Source organism: Podarcis pityusensis, assembly GCF_964106645.2.
Source record: "Podarcis pityusensis genome assembly, chromosome: 2".
Taxonomy (NCBI): Eukaryota; Metazoa; Chordata; class Lepidosauria; order Squamata; family Lacertidae; genus Podarcis; species Podarcis pityusensis.
The window spans coordinates 127105030-127129380 of NC_138029.1; the positions used below are offsets into that span (position 1 = coordinate 127105030).

Here is a 24351-nt window from a genome sequence, read left to right on the forward strand (position 1 = left end):
ATATTTAAAAAAAGAGATTAAGCCCTCGCTCCCGGTTGCCCAGCTGTTCCTTCCCAACAGACACATGGCTTCGTTTTACCTTTTCCATCCCATTCAGTGACAGCCCCCTTTCCAATTTTAAGGAACTTCCCCCCAAGAATGGAATGAAATCAAGTGGAGATAGAAACAGAGAATCACAGAATTGCAGAGTCGGAAGGGACCCTGAGGGTCATCTAGCCCAACCCCGGCAAGGCAGGACTCGCCCCACTCTCTCTCTGCAGTACCACTTACGGGGTTCCCTTTGGGGCCGTCATCTCCGGGGGGGCCCTTCCCGCCAGGGGGCCCGGCCACGCCAGCAGCTCCAGCCTCGCCTTTCTCTCCTCTTTCTCCCCGTGGGCCCTGGAGGGAGAGGAATGGTGGTCAGGCAAAATGGCTCAGTGGGGCTTCCAGCTCCAGGGGCAGTCTACCCTCCAAATGCCAGGGGGACTCTGGGGCCGGCAGAGGGAGAGCTGGGTTGGCCACTGCAGGAGACACCAGAAGGATTTTTTTGCCTGGTCCAGCGACCAAGCCCTTAAATTTGGGTCTTGAATAGGGGCAGAGAAAAAGGTGGTCACACTGAGATTAGGCAGTGGGTCGTTTGCATCTGTGGGAAGGAAGCGTCTATGGAGGGCCATGAAGGATTTTAGGGGCCAGGAGGGAAAATGTCAGATATTAAAGTTCTGTACGGTGAACCTGGATCAGGGACTGGCAAATGTACAAGTTCTGGTTTCCCCATTTCTCCGGTCTTTAGCCTGCTTCCCCACGTTTTCACACATTTATTATTTTTTTCAAAGTCCTTCCCACAGCATTTTAGTACAAATTTCTCCTCCCACGGGCATTTTTGCACGCCGTTTGTGCCTAACCCACAAATTTTGGCAAAGCGACTTCCTCCGGCACAAAGCCAGGAAGGGCAGGACACAAATTAAATGAATTGATAACAATATTGCCCATTCAGGTAGGTAGCCATGTTGGTCTGATGCAGTTGAAATAAGTAAAAAAATTGTCCAGTAGCCCCTTAAATGTAAAGGTAAAGGGACCCCTGACCATTAGGTCCAGTCACAGACAACTCTGGGGTTGCGGCGCTCATCTTGCTTTACTGGCCGAGGGAGCCAACGTACAGCTTCTGGGTCATGTGGCCAGCATGACTAAGCCGCTTTTGGCGAACCAGAGCAGCGCACGGAAACGCCGTTTACCTTCCTTCTGATTGGCAAGTCCTAGGCTCTGTGGTTTAAGCCACAGCGCCGCCCTCTAAGTAGCCCCTTAGAGACCAACTAAGAATGTTCTGGGTATAAGCTTTCATGTGCATGAACAGCTGGTATCTGAAGAAGATGGTATCCGAAGAAGTGTGCAGGCACACGAAAACTTTTACCCAGAACATACTTAGTTGGTCTCTAAGATGTTAATGGACAATTCCCCCCCCCCCCAATATTGCCCATTTTTTTCTGTTGTTTTGCACTGATCTTTGCCCCCTCGTGTAGATGAGTTAGCTGGGGCACCTTGTTGCAACGCAACATTTCAAAGGGTGCTTCTTCTGTGCTTTGGTCCCCGTATGGTTTTGGGGAGTTGAGGTGGTTTGCCTTCAAATGGGGAGAGAATCAAACTCTTCTCCCCTGTCCCTCACCAGGACACAGGTTTCACTCCTGTCAGTCAATCCCATCAGGGGTGCTGGGCAGGACAGGTGTCGCAATGGTGGTGGCAGAGGTGGTGGATGGGGCAGGGGGGGGAGGGGGCCTCTTACCTTGCCACCAGGTTCTCCAGGGACACCAGGACCTCCCGGCTCTCCTGCCTCACCCTGAAACGACAGAAGGATATTTAGGGCAGTGTAGGTGTGGGTCTGGTCCTATCCAAAGCTCTTCCCATCCTCCATTCTTCATTTACTCCAAGCCAGTGTGTGTATTTTTACTCATTCTGAATCTCAGGCCCTCCAGACCTCTCAACCTGGCCCCTGAGGTTCTCTCCAGGACACGCCCCCCCCATTGTAAATAGACTTGGGAACAGTGAATATAATATAATAGGCTCAAGAGAGCTTTCATTAGGCAGTGGGGGCAATTGGGGGGATTTGGAGGGGATCATGAATATCTGGGGAGCGAGATCCCTAAGGTGGGAGGGGGGGAGTCCATTTGAGAGACTCACAACTCATCTGCCATCCAGAGAACCAAGAACCAGGAAGAGGAGATCAATACCCACTCATCCCCAGATCCCCAAACACACACAGAGACCCTACTCATTGCATCATAGGATCGTACAGTTGGATGTTCATCTTGTTCATTTCCCATGCTCTGTGCATTAGTATAGAGACAACCGAAACCAGGAGTCATTCCCTCCAGCTGCTTCCTCCTCGTTCCCTTCTTGCTCCAGGGAAACCAGATTCGCTTTTCAGAACACACAGGGATACTGGCTCCCAGGACCCACTCCCAACTAAGCTCCCCAGAGGACCCAGGAGTCCTGTCTCCCAGCCACTCACCTTCTGTCCTGGGGGGCCAAGGTTTCCTACGCCGCCTGGTGGGCCTTGGGGACCCTGTGTGGGAAGGAAAAAGAGACCCCAAACTGTTAGACTAGAAGTCCATGCTGAATATCAGTTAATGGGCGGTGGTGGTGTAGCAGTTGTGGGGGGTTGTGGAAGGAGAAATACACTCACATTTGCTCCAGAGGGTCCGGCTGGGCCACGTGGTCCGGGGGGTCCTGGGGGTCCCTGCATGGAGAAGTGTATTTATTATTAGCACCTGAGCCCCGCTATGTGGGTGATTGATGCTCAGGTCCGACTCAAGGACCAATGTGCTGCTCTTAGCAAACACTCTGCTTTTAACAGGCAGAAAAGGGAGGGGGGCAAGAGACCCCCGTTGCTTTCATTTCCATAATATTCAGAAAAAGATGTCCCCCCCATTCTTAGGCTCCCAAACTCAAAGAGACGACACACAGTTTCACCTCTTCAAGAGCAGGCAGAGGGCTTAGTCCCCAATCTCACCCTTCTGGTCTTCACACTAAGATCATAGAACCGCAGCAATGATAAAGGGACCCCGAGGGTCATCTAGTCCAGCCCACAAGGCAGGAATCTCAAGCATCCCTGACAGATGGCCATGGGCATCGGTCAAGAGCAGGCAGAGGGATCTTTTATGTCCGCATCTGATCAGGGGGTAAAGCTGTAGTGGCTGGGAAGCCACTTCCCATGGGGCAGCACTGGCCTGCAGGAACGTGGCCCCCCTGAGCACAGCAGAAGAGTCGGCCTCAGAAGTTGAGCTAAGCAAGCAAGGGGCCGACTCTGCAGATGAGAGCTGGCTGTCAGAGTCTGGAAAGGACAGCCCGGCCCCCCTCCTTCCCAGGGAAGACACTGTTAGCTCTCAAGGAGAGGGAGAGTTGGAAGGTGCCCAGAGCGTTGCCAGGCAGCCAGCAGATAAGCCAAAATCCAAGAAAATCTGATCAGGGGGTAAAGCTGTAGCAGCTGGGAAGCCACTTCCCATGGGGCAGCTCTGACCTGCAGGCCACAAGTCAGCCACGCCTGGTCAAGGCAGCAAACCAGCCGTCCGGCAGATATGTATGTAAAAAGAGCCGAAGAGCTCCAAATCAGCTGGGTCAGGCCCAAGGGGAAACATCAAGGCCCCCTTCCTGTCCTCACAGTGGTCAAATGCTCCAAAGAACCTAGGAGTCGAGATAGACTGCTTCTGGGCCTGGAGGTTCCACAGGAAGATGAGAAGGGCCTGGCAGCTGGGTTAGTTGCCAAAGAGCAAACCAAGTACCCCAATGGGAAACCTGCAATGCAGTTAGAAACAGGAATCCCAAAACACCACCATTAGGGGCGCCTGTATAGGGACAGAACTACCTAAATTGTAGAGAAACTTATTTATGTACGCAACTACAGCGGCAAGAATGTTACTTGCCCAGAAATGGAAAGAAGAAGAAGTCCCAGCAAAGGAAAAACGGATACAAAAACTTACGGAAAATGAAGAAATGGCGAAACTTACCGGAAGAATAAGAAATCAAGATAACAAACTTTTTATAAAAGAGTGGAAATGGTTTTTTGAATATTTACAGATAAATTGTAAACAGATAAAAACTTACCATGGGCCCCACGTCGCCCGTCTCCCCCTTTTCCCCAGACGGTCCAGGCAGACCCTGTCAAGAGGCAGGATTAATCGTGGTTATTTATCATGACATCTCTCTCCCGCCTTTATTCCTCTGCAGAGCTTGAGGTGGGGTAGTACATGGTCCGTCCACCATTTCACCCCCACAACAGCCCTGTGAGGTAGGTTAGGTGGCGAGAGAGTGACTGGTCTAGGGCCACCCAGGGAGCTGAATGACCAAGTGGGGAATTGGGCGCAGGATAGAGGGTTGGACGGGGGGAGGAGGAGAGGTGTGACCCTCCGTTCAGGGTGTCCCTGGGCGTACCTGCAGGCCGATGGGCCCTGGGGGGCCATTAAACCCTCGGGTTCCCTCATCCCCCTTTGCGCCAAAGTGGCCTTGGGGGCCCCTCGCTCCAGGCTCTCCGTCTGCGCCCTGAAGGGTGAAAGACAAGAATCATAGAAAGGGCACCCAAGGGTCACCCAAGCTGGAAACCCCCTCCCCCCCACACACAATGCAGGAATCACAACTAAATCACTCTCAACTAAACCAGTTTCCTTTTCTTCTGAAAGATACCCAGTTCTTCATGATGGTTTCAAATTTCGTCTTGCTTCTTCCTTAGCGGGTCGCGCAAACCGCTCTTCTGAAAAATGCTTTTGACAGGGTATGGTGGGAAGCTAATTGAACTAGTGTGGCTGCCCCAAAGTTTGGAGATTTAGCTGGAGGCAACCCTCTGATCAGATAAAAATGGCCACTATATTGAATATGACCAGCCATAACTGTGCTGATTTGGGGGGGGGGGCATTCTTAAAATTCCCGAATGACACCAGACACAAGGTGGTAAAATGAACTTGAGGACTTACTGCGGCTCCTGGTTGCCCGAGAGGACCCAGTGGGCCAGGGGGTCCCGGTGGCCCCTGCAGGGAGGAAGAGAAAGAGGCGAATGGCATGGATGGAGAGGCAGGAGAGGAAGAGCCCCACCCAACGCATTTTGTGGCCCTGCCCCGCAGGTCTCAAGAGGACCCCAACTTACGTGCTCCCCTTTCGCTCCTTTGCCGCCCTTCTGGCCAGGATCGCCCACTTCGCCCTGCGGAGAGAGAGAACGAGAGAGTGAGCCGGGGAGGCCCAGCCCAGAGGCCGGGGCAATGGGCAGGGGAGATGCGCTCCAGACTCTTACCTTGTCGCCATCCTCACCCGGGCCCCCCGGAGGTCCTGCGGGGCCCGGCAGCCCGACGGGGCCCTGGACGCCATCGCGGCCTGCGGGGCCAATGGGACCTTTCTCGCCCTGGGGGAGAAAAGAGAAAGTGAGGAGGGGCCCCCCGAGACTCACCCCGGAATCTCAACCGCCCACCCCCCTTTCCCAGGGGCGCCCCAGAGTTCTTGACCCCAAGCGCCACTTGCAGTTTCTGTGTCTCTTCCACCAAATTCTTGCCTTGAAGGGACTCCTGCCCCTTCCCCCCTACTCACAGGCACGCCTTTCTCCCCAGCCGAGCCAGCGGGTCCTTGAGGGCCTGGTCTTCCTGGGGGTCCGATGGGGCCACCTGGCCCAGGTCCCCCCCTTTCCCCTGGGGATCCCTGGAAGGCAAGATGAAAAGAGGGTCCTGAAGGGAGGCTGAGTGATGGGGAAAAGGGGCTCGTACCCAGAGCACCTCTGCTGGAGCCACCCTGCACTACCCCAGCACAGTGGGATGCTCAAAGCTGACGCAGGCTCTCGCCAAACACAAGATCCAACATGGAGACGACGACAGACCCATGTAGACAGAAATTCCCCTCCCCACCTGGGTTGACTCTCCATTATTGAAATGTTTCAGTGGGCTTATTTATTCTCTATTTTAACTGCAGGTGCTCTTCTGTAGGCTGGGGGGAAAAGGCTGGCGACAAAAATTCCTCTAATGATAACCTATTGCTGCAAAATGTGGAGAGCTGAATGGAAGACTGGGGGGGGGGGGCGGGGATGAGAAACTGGGGAAGAACTGAACTTCTTCCTAGATATGGGTGTGAATGTGGTCTCTTGGGCATGTGCAGAGCTCAGTCGGCACGTCAGGAGGTGCCAAGGGGAAGGGCAGAGTTGTGGCTGCAGGGCGTGCATTGGGCGGTGCGTCAGGGCCGGGGGGGGAGGAAACACTCACGGCGGGTCCTGGGGGTCCAGCGGGTCCCTCGTTGCCTTTCAGTCCAGGCCCGCCCTGCAAGGTTGGAGGGAAGAGTTTGAGGCAGGCCGACATGTAGACACACAGACACAAAACACCCACCCCTTGTCCAGTCCTTCTTCTGTCCCCTTTTATTTATTTGAAGTGCTGCAGAGACTTCTAAGGGCTATGCAACCTCACCAATAAGGCAGAATAAGAGAATGGCACAGTTGGAAGGGACCCTAGCGGTCATCTAGTCCAACCCCCCCCCCTTGTGAAGCAGGAATCACAGCTAAGTAAAATATAAACAGCCAGGTGAGCAAATGAAGGATCAGCGCTGGCAGCAGGGCCAAGGCGGTGTGGGAGATGCAGGTCAAGTGGCAGGGAGTCCCTCTGTTCTGGAGTCCCTCTGTTCTGAAGGTATAAGCCATTTAATAAATAATGGCAATAATCATAAACCAAATAAAACAAAATAATACTATTTGGGACTCAAGGCAGGTAAAATACAAAAAGCTAAAAGCATACAAAGGGTAATTGTTTAATTAAACTCTAATAGAATTAAAGCAAACCTGCTAAAATACAGATAATAAAAACAGCACAGCACTATTGAAAAGCCATTTCCTAAAATAAAAAAAACCAAGAAAACAAACCCGGCCAGTTCCCAGAGTCCTGTGGTGAATTTTTCAATGCTCACATTCAAAAAATGAGGGGTGCTAAAAAGTTGCAACATAATTTGGGAATTCAAAAGGTATTTTGGTGAAGTTAATATGACTCAGTAAGCAAAATGTGTGTGAAATTGAATATAAATCATTAAAAATTATTGCCAGGCATTTGCAATTATATTATATATTAATATTTGTATTTAATAATACATAATATAAATAATAATTATTTAGCATCACCTGACATTTTCAGAAGGTAAAATTTAAATTCTTTTGTTTTCCCAAAGCGGTTTAAGGGCTTCTTCATCTAATGTTCCCCAGTCGCAAAAATAATAGCAGATTTGAATGCCTCACACACCGAAATATATTTTTAAGACCCCTCACTGAAGAAATTTGCAAAACTTAAGCTTTGAGGGGGCCCCTAAATTAACACACCTTAAGTGCGGGAATAAAACAGCCTTCAGCTGCCAGCAGAAAAACAAGGCAGGAGCCAGTCTGGGGTCCCCAGGCATAGAGTTCCAAAGTTGCTTGGGAGGAGCCACCACCAAAAAGGCCTTGTCCTCCCCCCCCCCAAGTGTTCCTGGGAGAGTGGTGGGACCAAGAAAAGCCACCCCCCCCCCGAAGATCTCAAAACCTGGGCGGCCTTATAAGAGGGAATATAGTTTTTCAGACAGCCTGGCCCTAAGTCATTGTAGCATCCGGAACAAACGGGTACCCAGTGGGGCTGTTCGAGCAAAGAAGTCGTTTGCTCCCTACAATATTTTAAAAGGGGGGGCACACCCCAAGACAAAGAAGCCCCTTCTCTGGCCACTCAGACAGTGCTTCCCCATATGTGTGTGTGTATATATATATATATATATATATATATATATATATATATATGTATGTATTTGAGACCATTCCATTGTAACTATCCAGCCTCCCAAAATGTCAACACCTCCTGCGATGGTTTGACGCCTTTCCATTTTACTAGTATGAATTCTACAAACACCTTCCGTATCTCCTCAAAACCATTCCTCATGCTTATTCCCTGTGTTACCTTAATGGCACATGTTAATTTGTCATTAATAGCTATATCCCACACCTCTTTATACCATTCTCCCATTTTATATTCTGCTTGCCCCTTCCACTTCCTGGCTATAATAACCTGTGCGGCTGTCAGTGGCGTAGCGTGGGGGGTGCAGGGGGGGGGGCCGGCCGCACCGGGCGCAACATCTCGGGGGGCGCACGCTCGCACTCACAGCTCTCTGCCCCTACCTGGCTCACTCGGGTTAGGGGGTGCAAATTACTTGCCTTTCCCCGGGTGCTGACAACCCACGCTACGCCACTGGCGGCTGTCAATAAACTTGTGAGCAAGTCCTTCCTAGCCTGTGAACCTTCCACCCCATTGTAAATTGATAATAATGCTACCTCTGGACATTCGGTCAGCTTTAACCCAGTTATTTCTTGTATCTCCTTAAACACCCTTTCACAAAAAAACTGTACATATTTACACCCTTACCACATGTGAACATAAGTCCCTGTCTCCTGGCATCTCCTCCAACAGACAGTGCTTAACCTGCGGAACTCTCTGCCACTGGAGAATCAGGGGGCCCTTTCCATGCCAACTTTCACAGACCTGCTGAAATTCTTTCTATTCTGCCTGGCGCACGCAGGCAAACGAAGAAGAAACCACCCCCCTCCACAAAAACCCCAAGTTTGTTTTTAACTTTTAATTTGTTATGCTCTTACTGACTAGATTTATATTGTTGCACCGTGAGTGTAGCCAAGAGGGGGCAGAGAGGGGCAGCTGCTCCCCAAAATCAACAAAAATCTTTAACTAAGTGAGGTTCTTACCCCCCCCAAAAAAACCCAGAAATCCTGACTACACCCTGCAATGCTGGATTTGAGTATTTTCTACATACATTTAGCTCCTGGCAGTTTAATCTCAGCCCTCAGAGCAGGCAGGATGGTTGCCCCGCAAAACGCCGTGCCCCCCCTGCACCCACGCTACGTTTTCCCAGGCCAACCCCATGGAGGGAGCCCCCCCCCCAAGTACGTACGGCAGTTCCAGGCAGGCCGCGCTCTCCGGGGAAGCCTCGCAGCCCAGCCGGGCCATCCTTGCCGGGTCCTCCGGGGGTGCCGGGGTCGCCCTGAAACGCAGAAGGGGGCAAAGGACACGTTGACCCCCCAAATCCTGGCCGGAGCCCCCCAAACCCCAGTCCCCCTCTTCTTGGGCTGGGGGGCCTGAATCTATCATGGCAGGATCCTCGAAGGGGGAAGGGGGGCAGGTATCCCGAGGCTCAGAATTCTGGGGTGCACTGGGCGGGGCCTGGGTGCTAAGGGGCGGAGCCTGTGATACCAGGGGCGGGGCTTAGAGGGTGAAGGGGATATCCAGGAAAGTTTTCTTGACCTTTGAAAGCTCAGTTTGAGCTTCCTCCCTCCGCTTTTGAGCCTAACTAGTGCAGTGCTTGGAACCCCAAAAAGGCACCCCAAAAAGGTGTTCCGCTTTGGATGTTTCCACCCCGTGAGTCCCCGGGAAAGGTAGCGGGTCCCTTAGAGAGGGGGGGCCCACATCTTTAAAGTTGTTAAATGTTACAGATATTATGCATAAATGTATCCTTTCAACTTGAAAGCTCAGGGAAGTGACCTAGCTTAAAAAATACCGTATTTTTCACTCCATAAGACACACTTTTTCCCTGCTATGGAGCGAATGCAGGCGGGAGGGCAGCCCGTCAGTCCCTTCTCCCACCCTGTGGAAAAGCCCCCAAGATCCACACACACGCTCCGCGCAGCTCTTTAAAGGGAGCGCAGTCCTTGGAGGCTTTTCCCTGAGGAGGGAGAAGGGACTGACGGGCTGCCCTCTGCCCCTTCCCCCAGCAAGAGCCACTGCCAGGCTCTGCTCAGCGCTCCCTTGTAAGGGCTCCCTTTCGTCCCTCATCCCGCTTTGCTGGGAAGCCAGAAGAAGAGGCACTACGCACCTCTTGCTCTTGCTCTGCTGGCTTCTCAGCGAAGCGGGAGGAGGCACGGAAGGGTTTAAAGCAAGAAAAGCGAGAGCCGTTTACATGCTCTGCGCAGAATATTTTTTTTCTTGCTTTCCCCCTCTAAAAACTAGGTGCATCGTATGGTCAGGCGCGTCTTATGGAGTGAAAAATACAGTAATATAAAATCAACTCCTTTGCCAGTTTCCTCCATTTCAACACTATTTTGCCCTTCCAAAAACCGACTCTTTCCCCCGCCACCTCCCCAAGCACACCTCCTACCCCAGGAAGTGCCCAGAGGTGACAATTGCTGAGCTGATTGTTGGCCAAGAAAAGCCTAATCCCATCACAAGACTTGCCAAGTGGTCCAGACATGCAAAGGAAGTTCTATTGTACTTTGGGTGGTGGGACTTCAGAGGTCTTTGCCTATGCTAATCTTATACCTGAGTCTTGCCCTGACATGTCTGCTTATGCTAATCTTGTACCAAGGACTTGTCGGGACATGTTTGCCAAGGTTGAACTAGTGTAACCCCTGTCTAAAAGCTAAAGGGAGCCCTGACCATTAGGTCCAGTCATGGCCGACTCTGGGGTTGCGGCGCTCATCTCGCTTTACTAGCTGAGGGAGCCGGCGTACAGCTTCCAGGTCATGTGGCCAGCATGACGAAGCCACTTCTGGTGAACCAGAGCAGCGCACGGAAACGTCGTTTACCTTCCCACTAGAGCAGTACCTATTTATCTACTTGCACATTGTGCTTTTGAACTGCTAGGTTGGCAGGAGCTGGGACTGAGCAACGGGAGCTCACCCCGTCGTGGGGATTTGAACCGCCGACCTTCTGATTGGCAAGTCCTAGTAACCCGCAGCGCCACCCATGTCCCTTTAACCCCTGTCTGCCCCTCCCCTTTTGCGACATGTCAGTGATGTAGCAATGATGTATCGATGATGCTGTACGAACTGTATTCTGGGATATGGTGGGAAAGTTTTAAAAGTCTTTGTCACCCCATCCTCAGGGTTCAAAATTCCTCTTTGAACCTGTTGCGCAATAAACTTTGGTGGCTGGACTCCTTTCTTTATTCCTGGCATTTTTTCTGGCCCATGTAGGACCAGTCTGGATAGCTGGCCTTGGTGAAGACTTGACGTTTTCCTCCCCAAAAAGTTTCTGATTTGAGTTTCTACTGAAATGAGGCTGCATTTTAATGTTGTGCTTAATCTTGTTTTTAAGTTGTATTTCAATCAATTGTTTTTATACCTGGTGTTAGCCGCCCTGAGCCCGGTCTTGGCTGGGGAGGGCGGGGTATAAATAAAAATTATTACTATTAATTATTATTATTATTATTATTATTATTATTATTATTATTATTATTATTATTCCACAGGGACCCGCAGGCTCTGCCCAATGAGCTGGGTGACTGAGCAGCCTCACATCTAGATTTTTCCCATAACCCCACCCCCGCCTCCCCCTGCTGGGCTGCCCATGAGCCCTTGCCCTCGCACCCAGACCCCGCTCCCCCCGCCAAGGGCTTACCTTTGTGCCTTCTTTCCCAGAGGGTCCAGGCAGGCCTTGCTCTCCGGGAGGCCCAGGCGGGCCGGGGTGGCCCCTCTCCCCCATCTGGCCTGTTTCTCCTGCAGGGCCCTGCCAAGGAAACAGAGAGTTGTAGGGAATGGAGGGAACCCCAGGACTCATCTAGACCAACCCCTGGCAATGCAGGAATCTCAGCTGAAGTGTCCATGACGGACGGCCAGCCAACCTCTGCTTAAAAACCTCCAAGGATTGAATCCCCTGAGCAAGGAGAGAGCCCTCCACAAACAATCCCTTCCCCACCCTGCAGATTTTATTATTATTGATATTATTAGTGATTTATTTGTTGTTGTTGTTGTTGTTATTGCTGCTGCTGCATTTATATCCTGACTTTTCCCCAAGCCAGGACTCAATGTAACTTGCACAAACAAGATAATATTAATATTAATATTAATATTCTGTCCACCTGACTGGGTTGCCCCTCTGAGTGGCTTCCAACCAATTAAGACATCAAACTAAACTGGTAAGAGTTTTGTTAGCCCAGAAATGGAAGCAAGAAGAAATTTCAATGAAAGAAGAATGGCAGATAAAATTAATGGACTATGCAGAATTGGACAAAATGACAGGAAGGATTCGAAACCTGGGGGACCAGAGATTTACAGAAGATTGGAAGAAGTATATTGAGTTATTTGAAGAGCAACCGTAATCAACAAATTACACTAGTAGGACTACAAGAAGTTTTGTAAGGAGAAATATATGAAGTGTTACAAAGTAGAAAAAGATAGAGATATTGGTTATGAGTTTGAAATGTAATAGGAAAAATAAGAAATGCATACTGAGAGATTAGATTGGAAAATTTTCAGACAGGACTGATGGAAGTCAAAAAAATTGAATAAGATGTAAAAGTGTGTTCAATTATTGTTGAAGATGGTATGTTAAAAAACTAATAAAAAGTTATATAAAAAAGACATCGAACTAAACTAGAAAGGTATTCAATGTAATTGTTTTAAAGTCATCAAACTCAAAACAGAACTAAAACAATATAAAATACCGAAATCTGTTAAAATACAGGTAATTAAAACAGAACGTGCCCCACCCTTGCCACCTTCTGACTGTCCCCTCCCAGGGTCTGGTGTTTTGGCTGCTCTCTGGTGCTGGGGAGGAGCAGAGTAACCCCCGTCTCCTTACCTGAGGGCCCACAACCCCCGGTCCTCCAGGGGGTCCGGTCTTGCCTTGGAATCCCTGTGAGGGAGAGAAAGAAGGGGGGGGGGGAGGTTACAACTGTGATAAGAATTTTAAAGTCTTAGATATATAATAAATGTACCAACCAAGCACATACATAGATCAGCACAGGAAGACCGACCTGAAACCATTTTTGATTCCCAAACTGAGCAAATGTTTTCTCTGCAAAGTCAAAGGAAAATGGAAAAGCCTCCCCATTGTCTTTTCCTTCACAAATCCTGTCTTAAGGGTATGTCTGTCTGTGTTTGAATAGGGTGAGCCTGTGACCTGGCTCAGGAACTAAGTATTTATCATTACCAAAGACTGGCCAGGCTCCCCAGGGTATCCAATCAAGTGAGCATTAACAAGTAACCTGCCAGACAGGAGGTAAACAATGCACTCAGATTTCTGCTGTAGACCACCCTTTCTGTGATGTGGGTATGATGTATGGAGAGGTGGTCTGGAGCTCCAGGGCAGGGAATTTAAAATGTCTATATAAGGGCGGGCACACCTGGGCTCTGGGTCCTCTTCTCTCCTCCTGCGTGTGAGGGGAGCACCCTGTTGCAACAGCTTTAATAAAGATCAGGCTTACTAGCTGCTTTGCTTCTCAATATTCTCTGATTGGCCTCTGTTATTTTCTCCTACAGATAGGGAACCCACGTAAGGACTCTATATGGGCTCTTGGGTACCCCTTAAGGGAAAAGGGGCAGATTTTGTTTACAACACGACTCTCTCTTGTTTCCCCTGGGTGGGATTCCTCCTGAATGACCTGGTGTCCACAATGGTGTCAGAAGTGGGATGAGATGCGATGGAGGAGTGAGGGGGATCTGTTGGAAAGCAGGGTTTTCGATGCACCAAGGGCCAGCCGTCAAATGCGTGAAACCCCCAAGTGTGTGCAGAGCGCAAAAGCAAAAAAAAAAAAAGAAAAAAGACACTCAGAGTCACTCAACTCTGAGTGTCTTAACTGTTGGGGAATCCTGAGGAAGCAAATGGTTCTAGGTCACCTATGGGATTGTCTGAACCTTTATAGCTCAGCTCAATTCCTGAGTGCCGTTGGTCATTCCCCAAGTTGGTGAGGCTCATTTGACCACAATGAGAAGCCAAAGATTCGGTGTCATCGGCGCAGCCCTGTGGAACTCTCTGCCACTGGAGACCTACCAGCTTTTCAACGCCTGCTGGAAACCTTTTGATTCCACCAGGTGATTACGAATAGGTCCTTCTGCGATGGTTTGCTAGCGTTTGTTTTTAATTCTTTGGCTTGCTTTCACTTTTTTAATGGTTTTTACCTTTATATAATTGCAAACCGCTGTGAACTAGTTCTATGGTAGGAATTACAGCGGTTATCTTGGTTGTCAAACGTAACCCGTTCCGGAAGACCGTTCAGATTCCAAAACGTTCGACAACCGAGGTGCAAAGGGAGAGTGTCAATTTCAATGGTGAAAACTGAAAAACATGCAGCAGAAGCCATTTGACTTCGAAGGTGCATTCAAAAATGGGGAAAATATGGTACTTCCGGGTTTTCGGCATTCGGAAACCAAAATGTTCGGCTTCCGAGACGCTCGAAAACCGAGGTACCACTGAACTTTCGTAAGGAAACGAATGTTGCTCTTCGGAGTTCAGTTAGCCAACAGATCCGCCTTGCAGCGATGTCGTCCAGTCAGCAGGGGAGAGGAGAGGGAGTAGGAGTAGGAGTACTAGGAGTAGGAGTACTAGGAGTAATAAGCAAAGAGTAAGCAAAGAGTAACTTACGACTTCTCCCCGCTGGCCAGGGTGTCCGGGCAGACCGTCCTTCCCCGAGGGGCCCTGTGGGCAAAGAAGACAAGAGGGTCAGTGGGTGGCCGGAGGGGGGATGACCGGTGGGGGTGGGCAGAGTGTGGGGGCAGATAACCGAGAACTCACCGGAGGTCCTTTTGGCCCAGGGAATCCGTTTGGTCCTTGTGGTCCCGGTTGACCCTGCGGAAGACGCAGAAGGAGAAGGAAACATTGAGAAGCAGCTGGTGGAGGAGGAACCGCAAGGCTTCCTAAAATCATTGGGACCCCAAAGGGTCATCTGGACAAACCCCCTGTAAGGGGGGTGTTATTGGGTTTTTTATATTATGTATTTTTAGATTTTGTGATTTTATGTTGTCACCGCCCTGAGGCCCATGGGCATAGGGTTGTATACAAATGTAATACAGTGGTACCTCGCAAGACGAATGCCTCGCAAGACGAAAAACGCGCAAGACGAAAGAGTTTTCCATTTTTTGAGTCGTTCCGCAAGACGAATTTCCTTATGGGCTTGCTTCGCAAGACGAAACGTCTTGCGAGTTTATTTCCTTTTTCTTAAAGCCGCTAAGCCGCTAAGCCGTTAATAGCCGCTAAGCCGCTAAGCCGCTAAGCCGTTAATAGCCGCTAAGCCGCTAATAGCCGTGCTTCGCAAGACGAAAAAACCGCAAGACGAAGAGACTCGCGGAACGGATTAATTTCGTCTTGCGAGGCACCACTGTATATAAGAATAATTTTCAAAGCAGGAATCTTTTTTGCCCAACGTGACTCTCGAACCCACAGCCCTGATATTAAGAGTCCCATGCTCTACAGACTAAGCAGACGGTGACGCAGGGGAAACCAACCCCTAAGTAGCAGCAGCACCCAGAGTGCGACTGGCGACGTGTAACAAAAGCATTGACAATTTTAGTCGGGCAGGGCCTGCCCTTGGGAACTCCCTGACACTTGATAGCAGGCAGCTGCCTTCACCATGCTCAAAACTTTATACCCAGGGGCTTAGAAAGCAGTGTGAGTTTTAATCTGCTTGTTTAACTTTCCCAAAGTCCTAAATTATTGCTGTTAATTTTTATCACTGACAATTTTGTTGTTCTATCTTTCTTTTTTGCAAACCATGTGGAGGCTGCTGTTTGTTTGTTTACAGTCAAGCAGTGAATAAACGTCACAAAACAAATACATAAAATGAATAAACGTTGTGTTGGATCCGGACGTGCCATCACCACCCAGATTCCAGAGCAGCGATGCCCAAGGAAAGGAAGTGTGACCTTTGGAACTCCCTGCTGCTAGATGTTCACATGGCGTGTGCTTTTGAATTCGAGCCTCGGTGCTCTCTTAATTCCCTGAGATTCTCACTGGGGGCTCCTTCCTCCTCCTCCTCCATCTTTCCTTAACCCCCCCCCCCATCTTCCTTCCTGTTTACTCACCCTTTCCCCGGGGGGCCCGGCTGGTCCTTCGCTGCCCGATGTGCCCTGCATGAGGATGAGATGAAAAGGAAGCTTTTTAGAAACACAGAATCGCCCCTGCCAGCCCTGAGAGAACCCAGGAGGCCCCTGGAAAGGGAGGCTGAATCTAAACATATATAAAACACGATGTGAAAATGCTTTTCTAAAAAACGTTTTAAGATATATATTGAACTTGCAAAATAAAAAAAATCCTTCCAGTAGCACCTTTAAGACCAACTAAGTTAGTTCTTGGTATGAGCTTTCGTGTGCAAGCACACTTCTTCAGAATCTGAAGTATCTGAAGAAGTGTGCTTGCACACGAAAGCTCATACCAAGAACTAACTTAGTTGGTCTTAAAGGTGCTACTGGAAGGATTTTTTTTATTTTGACTATGGCAGACCAACACGGCTACCTATCTGTAAATTGAACTTGCAGTTAGCTCAACATCGCCATCTAGTGTCACATTTGTATAATGCACTTAAAACACACTTAAAATGTTATATTTGCAGCTGTATAGCTGAGTCCAGAGACAAAGAGCCCCATATCCCATATCCCATAAACCAACCTTTGCTCCAGACTTCCCTGTGGCCCCTCGTGGCCCCCGCTGGCCTCGTGGCCCCTAGAAGAACAGGGGGCAGAGAGAGAGAGAGAGAAGTAAGTGATCCGGAGAGCCAGGGGGCAACTCATCCCAGTGCAGCCTCCCTCCCATCTGAGGGGATCCAGTTCCGCCCTCCTTATGGTCATTTCCGGGTTCAGCGCATGATCGCGCATGTATCAGTGGAGCCTAATACGGGGGTTGCCAGTATCGCAGATCCTCTTGGGTGGGGGGTCCTCCCCTCCCCTCCTCCGCTCTCCCAATTAACCTCTGTCTCTGAAAATTATTGCAAGTGCTCTCAGGGGAGTCTGCCCCCCTCTGCTCCCCCTTCCCCTCTCCCAATTAACCTCCGTCTCTGAATATTATTGCAGACACTCTCAGGGGATTCTGCCCTCCTCCGCTCCCCCTTCTCCTCTCCCAATTTACCTCCGTCTCCAAGCCTCACCAGTAGGAGGGAGCACACACAGAGGAAGAACCACTAGGGTCCACCATCTGCCCCCCAGCATATCACCAGGACCTCCCCCCACATCTCAGGCTTGGGCCCTGGAATTTCGGGTCTAGGGTGATCCTGACCTGGCACCCTTTCCCATGGGTGGGAAAGACAGTATGTGTGGGTCCCGCCTCCCCACCCCCAACTGTCCATTAAGATGTGGGGAGTGAAATGGGGATAGTGAATAGGAAGGCAAAAACTGCCCCCCACCCGATTTGACCCACGCCACCTTCCTCCTTGGCTACTCACCGTGGGGCCTCTCTCGCCTCGGGGTCCCAACTTCCCAGAGATCCCCTGCAAGGAGGAACAAAGGCAGAGGATTCACAGCAGGATCCCACAAACATTTAACCCCCCCTTGCCCCCTCCCTCTCCCTCCTTCTAGCTGTGCGACTAATCAACACAGTTTGGCTTCATCTTGCAAAAGGGGCTTAGTTCCCCCCCCCCCAGCTGCTCCAACACCTTTTGGCAGGATTGGAACTCGGGCTTCCTTTACAACAGTCACTCACTTTTGGGGGGCCCTACCTTCCATAGACTCACCCCCAGCTCCCCCTAACCCTAGAAAAAGCGCTGTTTGGAACAGCCATCTGCACAACACCCAAGGAAGATGCCGCTGCCGTAAAATTCAGAACAGTGGTGGAAGTCTTTTATAATATTTCAACTAGGACTTATATATCATAAGGTTTGAAGTGTGAATTTGGAATCATTGATCATGAAAAGCATTTTTTCTCTTCGTTCTTTTCCGTTTTGTTGGTTTCTTTTATTTTTCGTCTTTCTTCTTTTCTAGTCTGCGTTCTGGAAAATTGTGTAGGTTTTATGTATGGTTATGTATTGTTTCTATCTCTCCCCCCCCCTTTTTTTTGGGTAACATCTAATAAAATTTAATAAAAAATTTTAAAATAATAATAATTCAGGACAGCAGCAATCGATTCGAAACTACTTAGTTTAACGAATTTGACATCTTTCCGAAACCGCCCGCCCAAAAGAGAAGTTGCTGGGGGGGGGGCTGGGAGCTCCTCGAGGAGGAGGGGGCCACTTACCCGTCCCCCCTTTTCGCCGTTCGTCCCGGGGAAGCCAGGAAAGCCTTGAGAGCCCTGAAGAGGAGGAGGAAGAGGCGGTTAAGACAAGGCGGAAGAGGACTTTCGGAATGGACCGGCCAGGACATCGCAAGGGGTTGGACTAGATGGCATCAGGGGGTCCTACAATTCTATGAAAATCGGAGTGGGGGGGCCCAGAGAGTGCAGGGGCCACGAAGGAGGCGGGGGGAGGACGGCACAACTTCTCTCCCTGCAAGGAGATGGGACGATTCCACCCCCATTATTAGGGGGGTACAGAGTTGGGTACCGGTGATGCCACAAGGGGGCCAGTACAGATCCGTGCAGGGAAACTTCACCCCCTTCTTTGCAGGGAAGAAAACGGCTCCCACGACCCCCAAATCGTCATCCTTCGATTGCTCCGTTTTTACAGAGAATCCGGGGAATATGGCTAAATATTGCAAATATTTGGGGTTTTCCGTGTTCACAATTGATCTATGGCTGTTATTTGCTGAAGGAAACACACTGGTGAGAAGATTTTTTTTGGGGGGGGTGCAAGAGCAAAAGTAACTGCAGTAACTGCAGTCAGTAATAATAATAATAATAATAATAATAATAATAATAATAATAATAATTTATTTGTACCCCGCCCATCTGGCTGGGTTTCCCCAGCCACTCTGGGCGGCTTCCAACAAAGATTAAAAATACACTAAAATGTCACACGTTAAAAGCTTCCCTGAACAGTAAGGCAGGTCAAGTACCTAAATTTGGAGGTATACTGACCTTAGGTCCTTGTCGGCCGGGATACCCAGGGAGACCCGGAACACCCAGTTTCCCCTGCAAGAAAGAGAGACATAAAAAATAAAGTGAGCGAGGAGACCTTATACCCCCAGGGAGGATGCCCTGAAACCCAAACCAGATGAAATAATAATAATAATAATAATAATAATAATAATAATAATAATTGTACCCCACCCATCTGACTGGGTTTCCCTGCCGGATGGCTCCCAACGAAATATAAAACCACAGTGGGACCAGTCCATCTCCACTTGCGGCTGGACTAGATGACCACTGTGGGGCCCTCCAACACTACGGTTCTATCTCCAACCCCAAACCCGGAATCCGCACCTTCTCTCCGACGAGCCCAATGGGACCTGGGTCGCCGTGGGGCCCAGTGCGGCCCTTAGGGCCTTCAGGGCCGTCTTCGCCTCGGGATCCTGGAACGCCGACTTCGCCCTGATCGTGGGGAGAGAGAGAGAGAGAATGAGGCAGGAACAAGGAACAGGGGAGGGGGCTGCGGGTGCAAGTGGGGAGGGGGCTTGTCCTACTTACCCGGTCCCCTTTCACGCCCATGTCGCCCTTGAAACCAGGAAATCCTTCTTCCCCCTGCAGAAAATAAAGGGGAGGAGTGGCATTAAGAGGGATTCAGGACCCCACAGACTCAGAAGACCCCAGGCTCTTCACACACACCCCCCCCCAGGTTGGATGGTGTGATAGGAATTTTGAGGTCTTAAAAAGGTAAAGGTACCCCTGCCCGTACGGGCCAGTCTTGACAGACTCTAGGGTTGTGCGCTCATCTTACTCTAGAGGCCGGGAGCTAGCGCCGTCCTCAGACACTTCCGGGTCACGTGGCCAGAGTGACAAGCTGCATCTGGCGAGCCAGCGCAGCACACGGAAACGCCGTTTACCTTCCCGCTATAAAGCAGTACCTATTTATCTACTTGCACTTAAGGGTGCTTTCGAACTGCTAGGTGGGCAGGAGCTGGGACCAAAAGACGGGAGCTCACCCCACCGCGGGGATTCGAACCGCCGACCATACGATCGGCAAGTCCTAGGCGCTGTGGTTTTACCCACAGCGCCACCCGCGTCTTTTGAGGTCTTAGATACATGTTAAATGTTCATAAGTGTACCAACCAAGCACGTACATAGGTCAGCACAGGAAGACCGACCTAAAACCATTTTTGATTCCTAAACTGAGCAAATGTTTTCTCTGCAAGGTCAAAGGAAAATGGAAAAGCCTCCCCATTGTCTTTTCCTTCACAAATCCTGTCATAAGGGTATGTCTGTCTGTGTTTGAATAGGGTGAGCCTGTGACCTGGCTCAGGAACTAAGTATTTATCATTACAAAAGACTGGCCAGGCTCCCCAGGGTATCCAATCAAGTGAGCATTAACAGGTAACCTGCCAGACAGGAGGTAAGCAAAGCACTCAGATTTCTGCTGTAGACCGCCTTTTCTGTGATGTATCTGGGGGGTGGTCTTAGGTTACACCCCTTCTGTGATGTATGCATGATGTATGGAGGGGTGGTCTTGAGCTCCGGGGCAGGGAATTTAAGATGTCTATATAAGGCCTTGCGTGCCATTGTTCTGGGTTCCTCCTCCTTTCCTGCGTGTGAGGGGAGCACCCTGTTGCAACAGATCAATAAAGATCAGGCTTACTAGCTGCTTTGCTTCTCAATAATCTCTGGTTGGCCTCTGTTCTTTTCTCCTACCAATAGGGAACCTACGTAAGGACTCTATATGGGCTCTTGTGTCCCCCATAAGGGAAAAGGGGCAGATTTATTTGTTTACAACAATGGCCACCTGCCAGCGATTCCTTTGCTGTGATTGTGGGGGGTTGGACTAGAAGACACCTGGGGGCCTCTCCAAACCCTACAGTTAGGGGATTCCGTGTTTTCTCCGTAGCTGAACAGAAATGTGGGTTTTGGGGGTTGTCACTGCTGTTTTCTGAACCACCAGTTCCCTTCCCAACAACCCACCTTTTCGCCTTTGTGGCCGTTGAAGCCTCGAATGCCGTCCATTCCCTATGAGGAGAGAGAGGGGTTTGGGGGAGACTGTTAAGTTGTGGGTGAACATATAAGACGACACAGCGATTCTTCAAACAGCTCTTGTTTATTCAAAGGCCAGAACAGAACTGAACTGAGGAGCTCCGTCAGCCTGCTTATATAGAGCTCCAGAACAATGTAACTGTTGCAACTTTCTAAAACTTTTTGGGGATAAGACTGTGGTGCGAGATCACAGCACCCAAAATGACCGTCATTCTCCCATGCAAAAAAAATAAAATCCCCCCAATTTCCCCAGAACAGTTACAAGGTGTGCAACCATTCTTATTACTGTTATTTATTAGATTTGTATAAAAAGGTAAAGGCAAAGGGACCCCTGACCATTAGGTCCAGTCGTGACCGACTCTGGGGTTGCGGCGCTCATCTCGCTTTATTGGCCAAGGGAGCCGGCGTACAGCTTCCGGGTCATGTGGCCAGCATGACTAAGCCGCTTCTGGCGAACCAGAGCAGCACACGGAAACGCCATTTACCTTCCCGCCGGATTTGAACCGCCCACCTTGTGATTGGCAAGCCCTAGGCTCTGTTGTTTAACCCACAGCGCCACCCGCATCCCGTATTAGATTTGTATACCATCCACCAACTGAAGATCCCAGGGAAAATATTTGCAGAAAAATACAAATTGCGGTGGAGGAGCGAGGGAGGGGCCCTCTCAATTTATTTCATTCTGACTGCATATGCCGTCTTATATAACAACAACAACAACAATATTTATACCCCATCCTCCCCAGGCAGAGCGGGGCTCAGGGCAGCTAACACCAGTAAAATTACAGAAAAACATAATGGGCGGCGGGGGGGTAGAGACCAATTTAAAATACAGGTTCAAATGCAGTTTAAAATGCAGCCTCATTTTAAAAGTAGCTCATAGATCAAAACCATAAGGGGAGGGAAACACAAGGGTCAGACTGAGTCCAAACCAAAGGCCAGGCGGAACAGCTCTGTCTTGCAGGCCCTGCGGAAAGATGTCAAGTCCTGCAGGGCCCTAGTCTCTTGTGACAGAGCGTTCCACCAAGTCGGGGCCAGTACTGAAAAGGCCCTGGCCTTAGTTGAGACCAATCTAACCTCCTTGAGGCTCGGGACCTCCAAAGTGTTGTCATTTGTAGACCTTAAGGTCCTCCGCGGGACATACCAGGAGAGGCAGTCCCGTAGGTACATGGGTCCTAGGCTGCAAGGATGGCTTCAGGGGGTTGGGCTAGATGACCCCCAGGGGCCCCTTGCAACTTCTCTAAGGCTCCCAAGGGGCCGCCCTTCTCCCCTTCTCCAATTGGAAAGGGCAGCCCTGCGCCTCAGAAGCAAAGGACGATGGGAAATCCAGCCCTGCCAAGTCCTGTGAGCCAATCAGGTGCTTGCTTACCTTCGCCCCACGAGGCCCCGGGTAGCCAACTGGCCCCTGAGGACCAGACGGGCCCTGGAAGGGGGGAACAGAGAGAGAGAGGAAGAGCCGGTCAGAGGAGAAATCACAAGGAGGAACCCCCCCCAAAAAAATGCCCACCGGAAGACCCTCAGGGATCAGGGCCTCTCAGCCCTGATCATTCCGCTCCTCCACCAGCATGACTTTTTTAAAAATCAGTTTTTATTAACTATTACAAGAAAATAAAAACAAAAAATAAAAACAAAAATCAATACATAACACTGTAAACACATTTGTCTACGTATTTTCCAACATGCAGACTAGAAAAGAAAAGGGATGAAAGATAAAAGGAAAGGAAAAAGAAAAAGAAAATACTTTTCACAATCAATAACACCAAATTTATACTTCAAACATTACAATATATAAACCCTAGTTAAAATATTCTAAAAGACTTCCACCGAAATCACCACACGTCTCTTCGTTTCACCTTTACACCTGTTCTTCGGTCACTTCCTTTCCTTTAGTTCTTTCATAGTCCGTCAAATCTTTGTGTTTTCTATATTCTTCACAGGGTGAAGAACTTTCGTATTTGAGCCCTGCTTGTGTGAATATTCATTTTAGTGTTCCCATTGTTTCTGTACCATAGTTTTGGATTTGTGTCTTATTAAATCCGTCAATTTTACCAGCACGACTTTTAAGAGCTGCAGGGCAGGCTGAAATTCAACAGGTGCTGGCTGCTCCCCTTCTGCATTCCAGTCAAAGCTGGATTTCTGCCTGTGTTTGCTAAGAGGTAGGATGGGGAAATGACCGACCCTGCTGCCCTCCGCCCCTCGAGGCCCCCGTTTTCCTGGCATATGTCTGGATTTCAGGCAAGGCGGAAATACTAAGTTGCTCAGGATGCAACCCTCTCCTTCCACGCTGTGTGTCTGTGAGGGTCCCTCTAAGGGAGGCCTTTGCAAAGTTCGTGCGAACCTGGGTTTCATAAGGGCCTAGGAACCTAACCGTCTAGTCCAGCGGCCAACCAGATGCCTGTGAGGAAACGGCAAGCAGGATTCGAACACGATTCTGGATTCCGAATTCAAGCAACAGACATTCCAGCTAGTAGCCATCGGGAGCCCTCTCCTCCTCCGTGAATTTGCCTAACCCTGTTTTGAGGCCGTCTAGGTTGGCGGCCGTCAATCACCGTCTCCTGTGGGAGGGAGTTCCGCAGATTAACAGAGCACTGCATGTCTTTGTATGTGTGGGACTGCACTGACCCTTGCTGGATGGAAAAGGAGGTGCTGCTCTGTGCGTCGATTCCTCCTGCCACCTAGTGTCTGGAAAGGGCATAGCAGGAATGCAAACATAAAAGCATCTTTTTTCGATGTACTTGTTTGCTCTCCCTGGGATATTTTTTCACTTATGGTCTGGAAACTGAGCTGCCTGCCCACCCTGGAAAGGCTTGTTCTCCCTCTTAAAGACCCAGTGCTGTCAGCAGAGACCCACATGGTGTCAGTGGCTCAGAGAAACCGTTTCCCATGCCTGGTGATCTGCCACCTACAGCCGTTCGTGGGCGGGGAGAGCCTCAGGGCGCCACTCCATACTTCCCCCATCACCCCCCTGGTTAGACTGCTGCCACGTGCTGGGTGTGGGGCTGCCCCTTCTCACCTGGTTTCCTTTGGTGCCTGGGTGCCCCTCTTTGCCAGGGTGGCCCTAAGAGAAAGGGATGAAAGGAAGGAGAGAGAGAGCAAGAAGGAGTTGAGTTAGTAATCCACAGGACTTGGATCGCTGCCTCCTTTTCGAATCCCACTGTTTGGGGAGAGGGCAAATCTCCATGCCAGTCTGCCAGGGCCTTCTTTGCTCAGGGCCAGGGGAAAGCCGTTTGGGGACATGGGAGCTCAGCTGGAAAATGCCAGGAGGAGGCACAAAGGATGGGGCAGCCGCTCACTTCCTATCTAATATGACTAGCAGGCTATGTCAAATGTGGGGGGTGGAATGATTATGATTATTGTATCATTATGCTCTGTATTGTGTTTTTATTATTGTACTGCATTAAATATGTCTTTAATGTTGTACACTACCCTGGGATAAAGGGTGGTACCATATGTAAATTGAAATTAATTATTATTACTACTATTACTACTTGCCGTAGTTCACTTCCTGTTTAACATGGCTGCAACATCAACTCACTTCCTGTTTAACAAGGCTGCCTTCCTGTTTAACATGGCTACCAGGGAATGCAAAGAGACACTTCCTGTTCAAAACTGCCCCCTGTGGGCCCCGATAGTGGCCGTCGTGCCAGCG

At 49.9% G+C, this 24351-nt stretch overlaps 1 protein-coding gene across 1 annotated transcript in view; it reads right to left on the minus strand.

The window, feature by feature from the left end:
- COL11A2 (collagen type XI alpha 2 chain) overlaps positions 1 to 24351 on the minus strand; it is a 98433-nt gene that overhangs the window by 16769 nt on the left and 57313 nt on the right. Inside the window, exons 26-51 of the mRNA XM_080985767.1 lie at positions 23716 to 23760; positions 22072 to 22125; positions 20637 to 20681; positions 19212 to 19265; positions 19008 to 19115; positions 18663 to 18716; positions 17886 to 17939; positions 17098 to 17142; positions 16329 to 16382; positions 15746 to 15790; positions 14460 to 14513; positions 14310 to 14363; positions 12528 to 12581; positions 11346 to 11453; positions 8905 to 8994; positions 6204 to 6257; positions 5542 to 5649; positions 5252 to 5359; positions 5108 to 5161; positions 4938 to 4991; positions 4402 to 4509; positions 4075 to 4128; positions 2657 to 2710; positions 2483 to 2536; positions 1757 to 1810; positions 271 to 378 (exon numbers count right to left, since the gene is read on the minus strand). Of these exons, the coding sequence (XP_080841893.1) occupies positions 271 to 378; positions 1757 to 1810; positions 2483 to 2536; positions 2657 to 2710; positions 4075 to 4128; positions 4402 to 4509; positions 4938 to 4991; positions 5108 to 5161; positions 5252 to 5359; positions 5542 to 5649; positions 6204 to 6257; positions 8905 to 8994; positions 11346 to 11453; positions 12528 to 12581; positions 14310 to 14363; positions 14460 to 14513; positions 15746 to 15790; positions 16329 to 16382; positions 17098 to 17142; positions 17886 to 17939; positions 18663 to 18716; positions 19008 to 19115; positions 19212 to 19265; positions 20637 to 20681; positions 22072 to 22125; positions 23716 to 23760 (1728 nt within the window). The remainder of the gene's footprint in view (positions 1 to 270; positions 379 to 1756; positions 1811 to 2482; positions 2537 to 2656; positions 2711 to 4074; positions 4129 to 4401; positions 4510 to 4937; positions 4992 to 5107; positions 5162 to 5251; positions 5360 to 5541; positions 5650 to 6203; positions 6258 to 8904; positions 8995 to 11345; positions 11454 to 12527; positions 12582 to 14309; positions 14364 to 14459; positions 14514 to 15745; positions 15791 to 16328; positions 16383 to 17097; positions 17143 to 17885; positions 17940 to 18662; positions 18717 to 19007; positions 19116 to 19211; positions 19266 to 20636; positions 20682 to 22071; positions 22126 to 23715; positions 23761 to 24351) is intronic.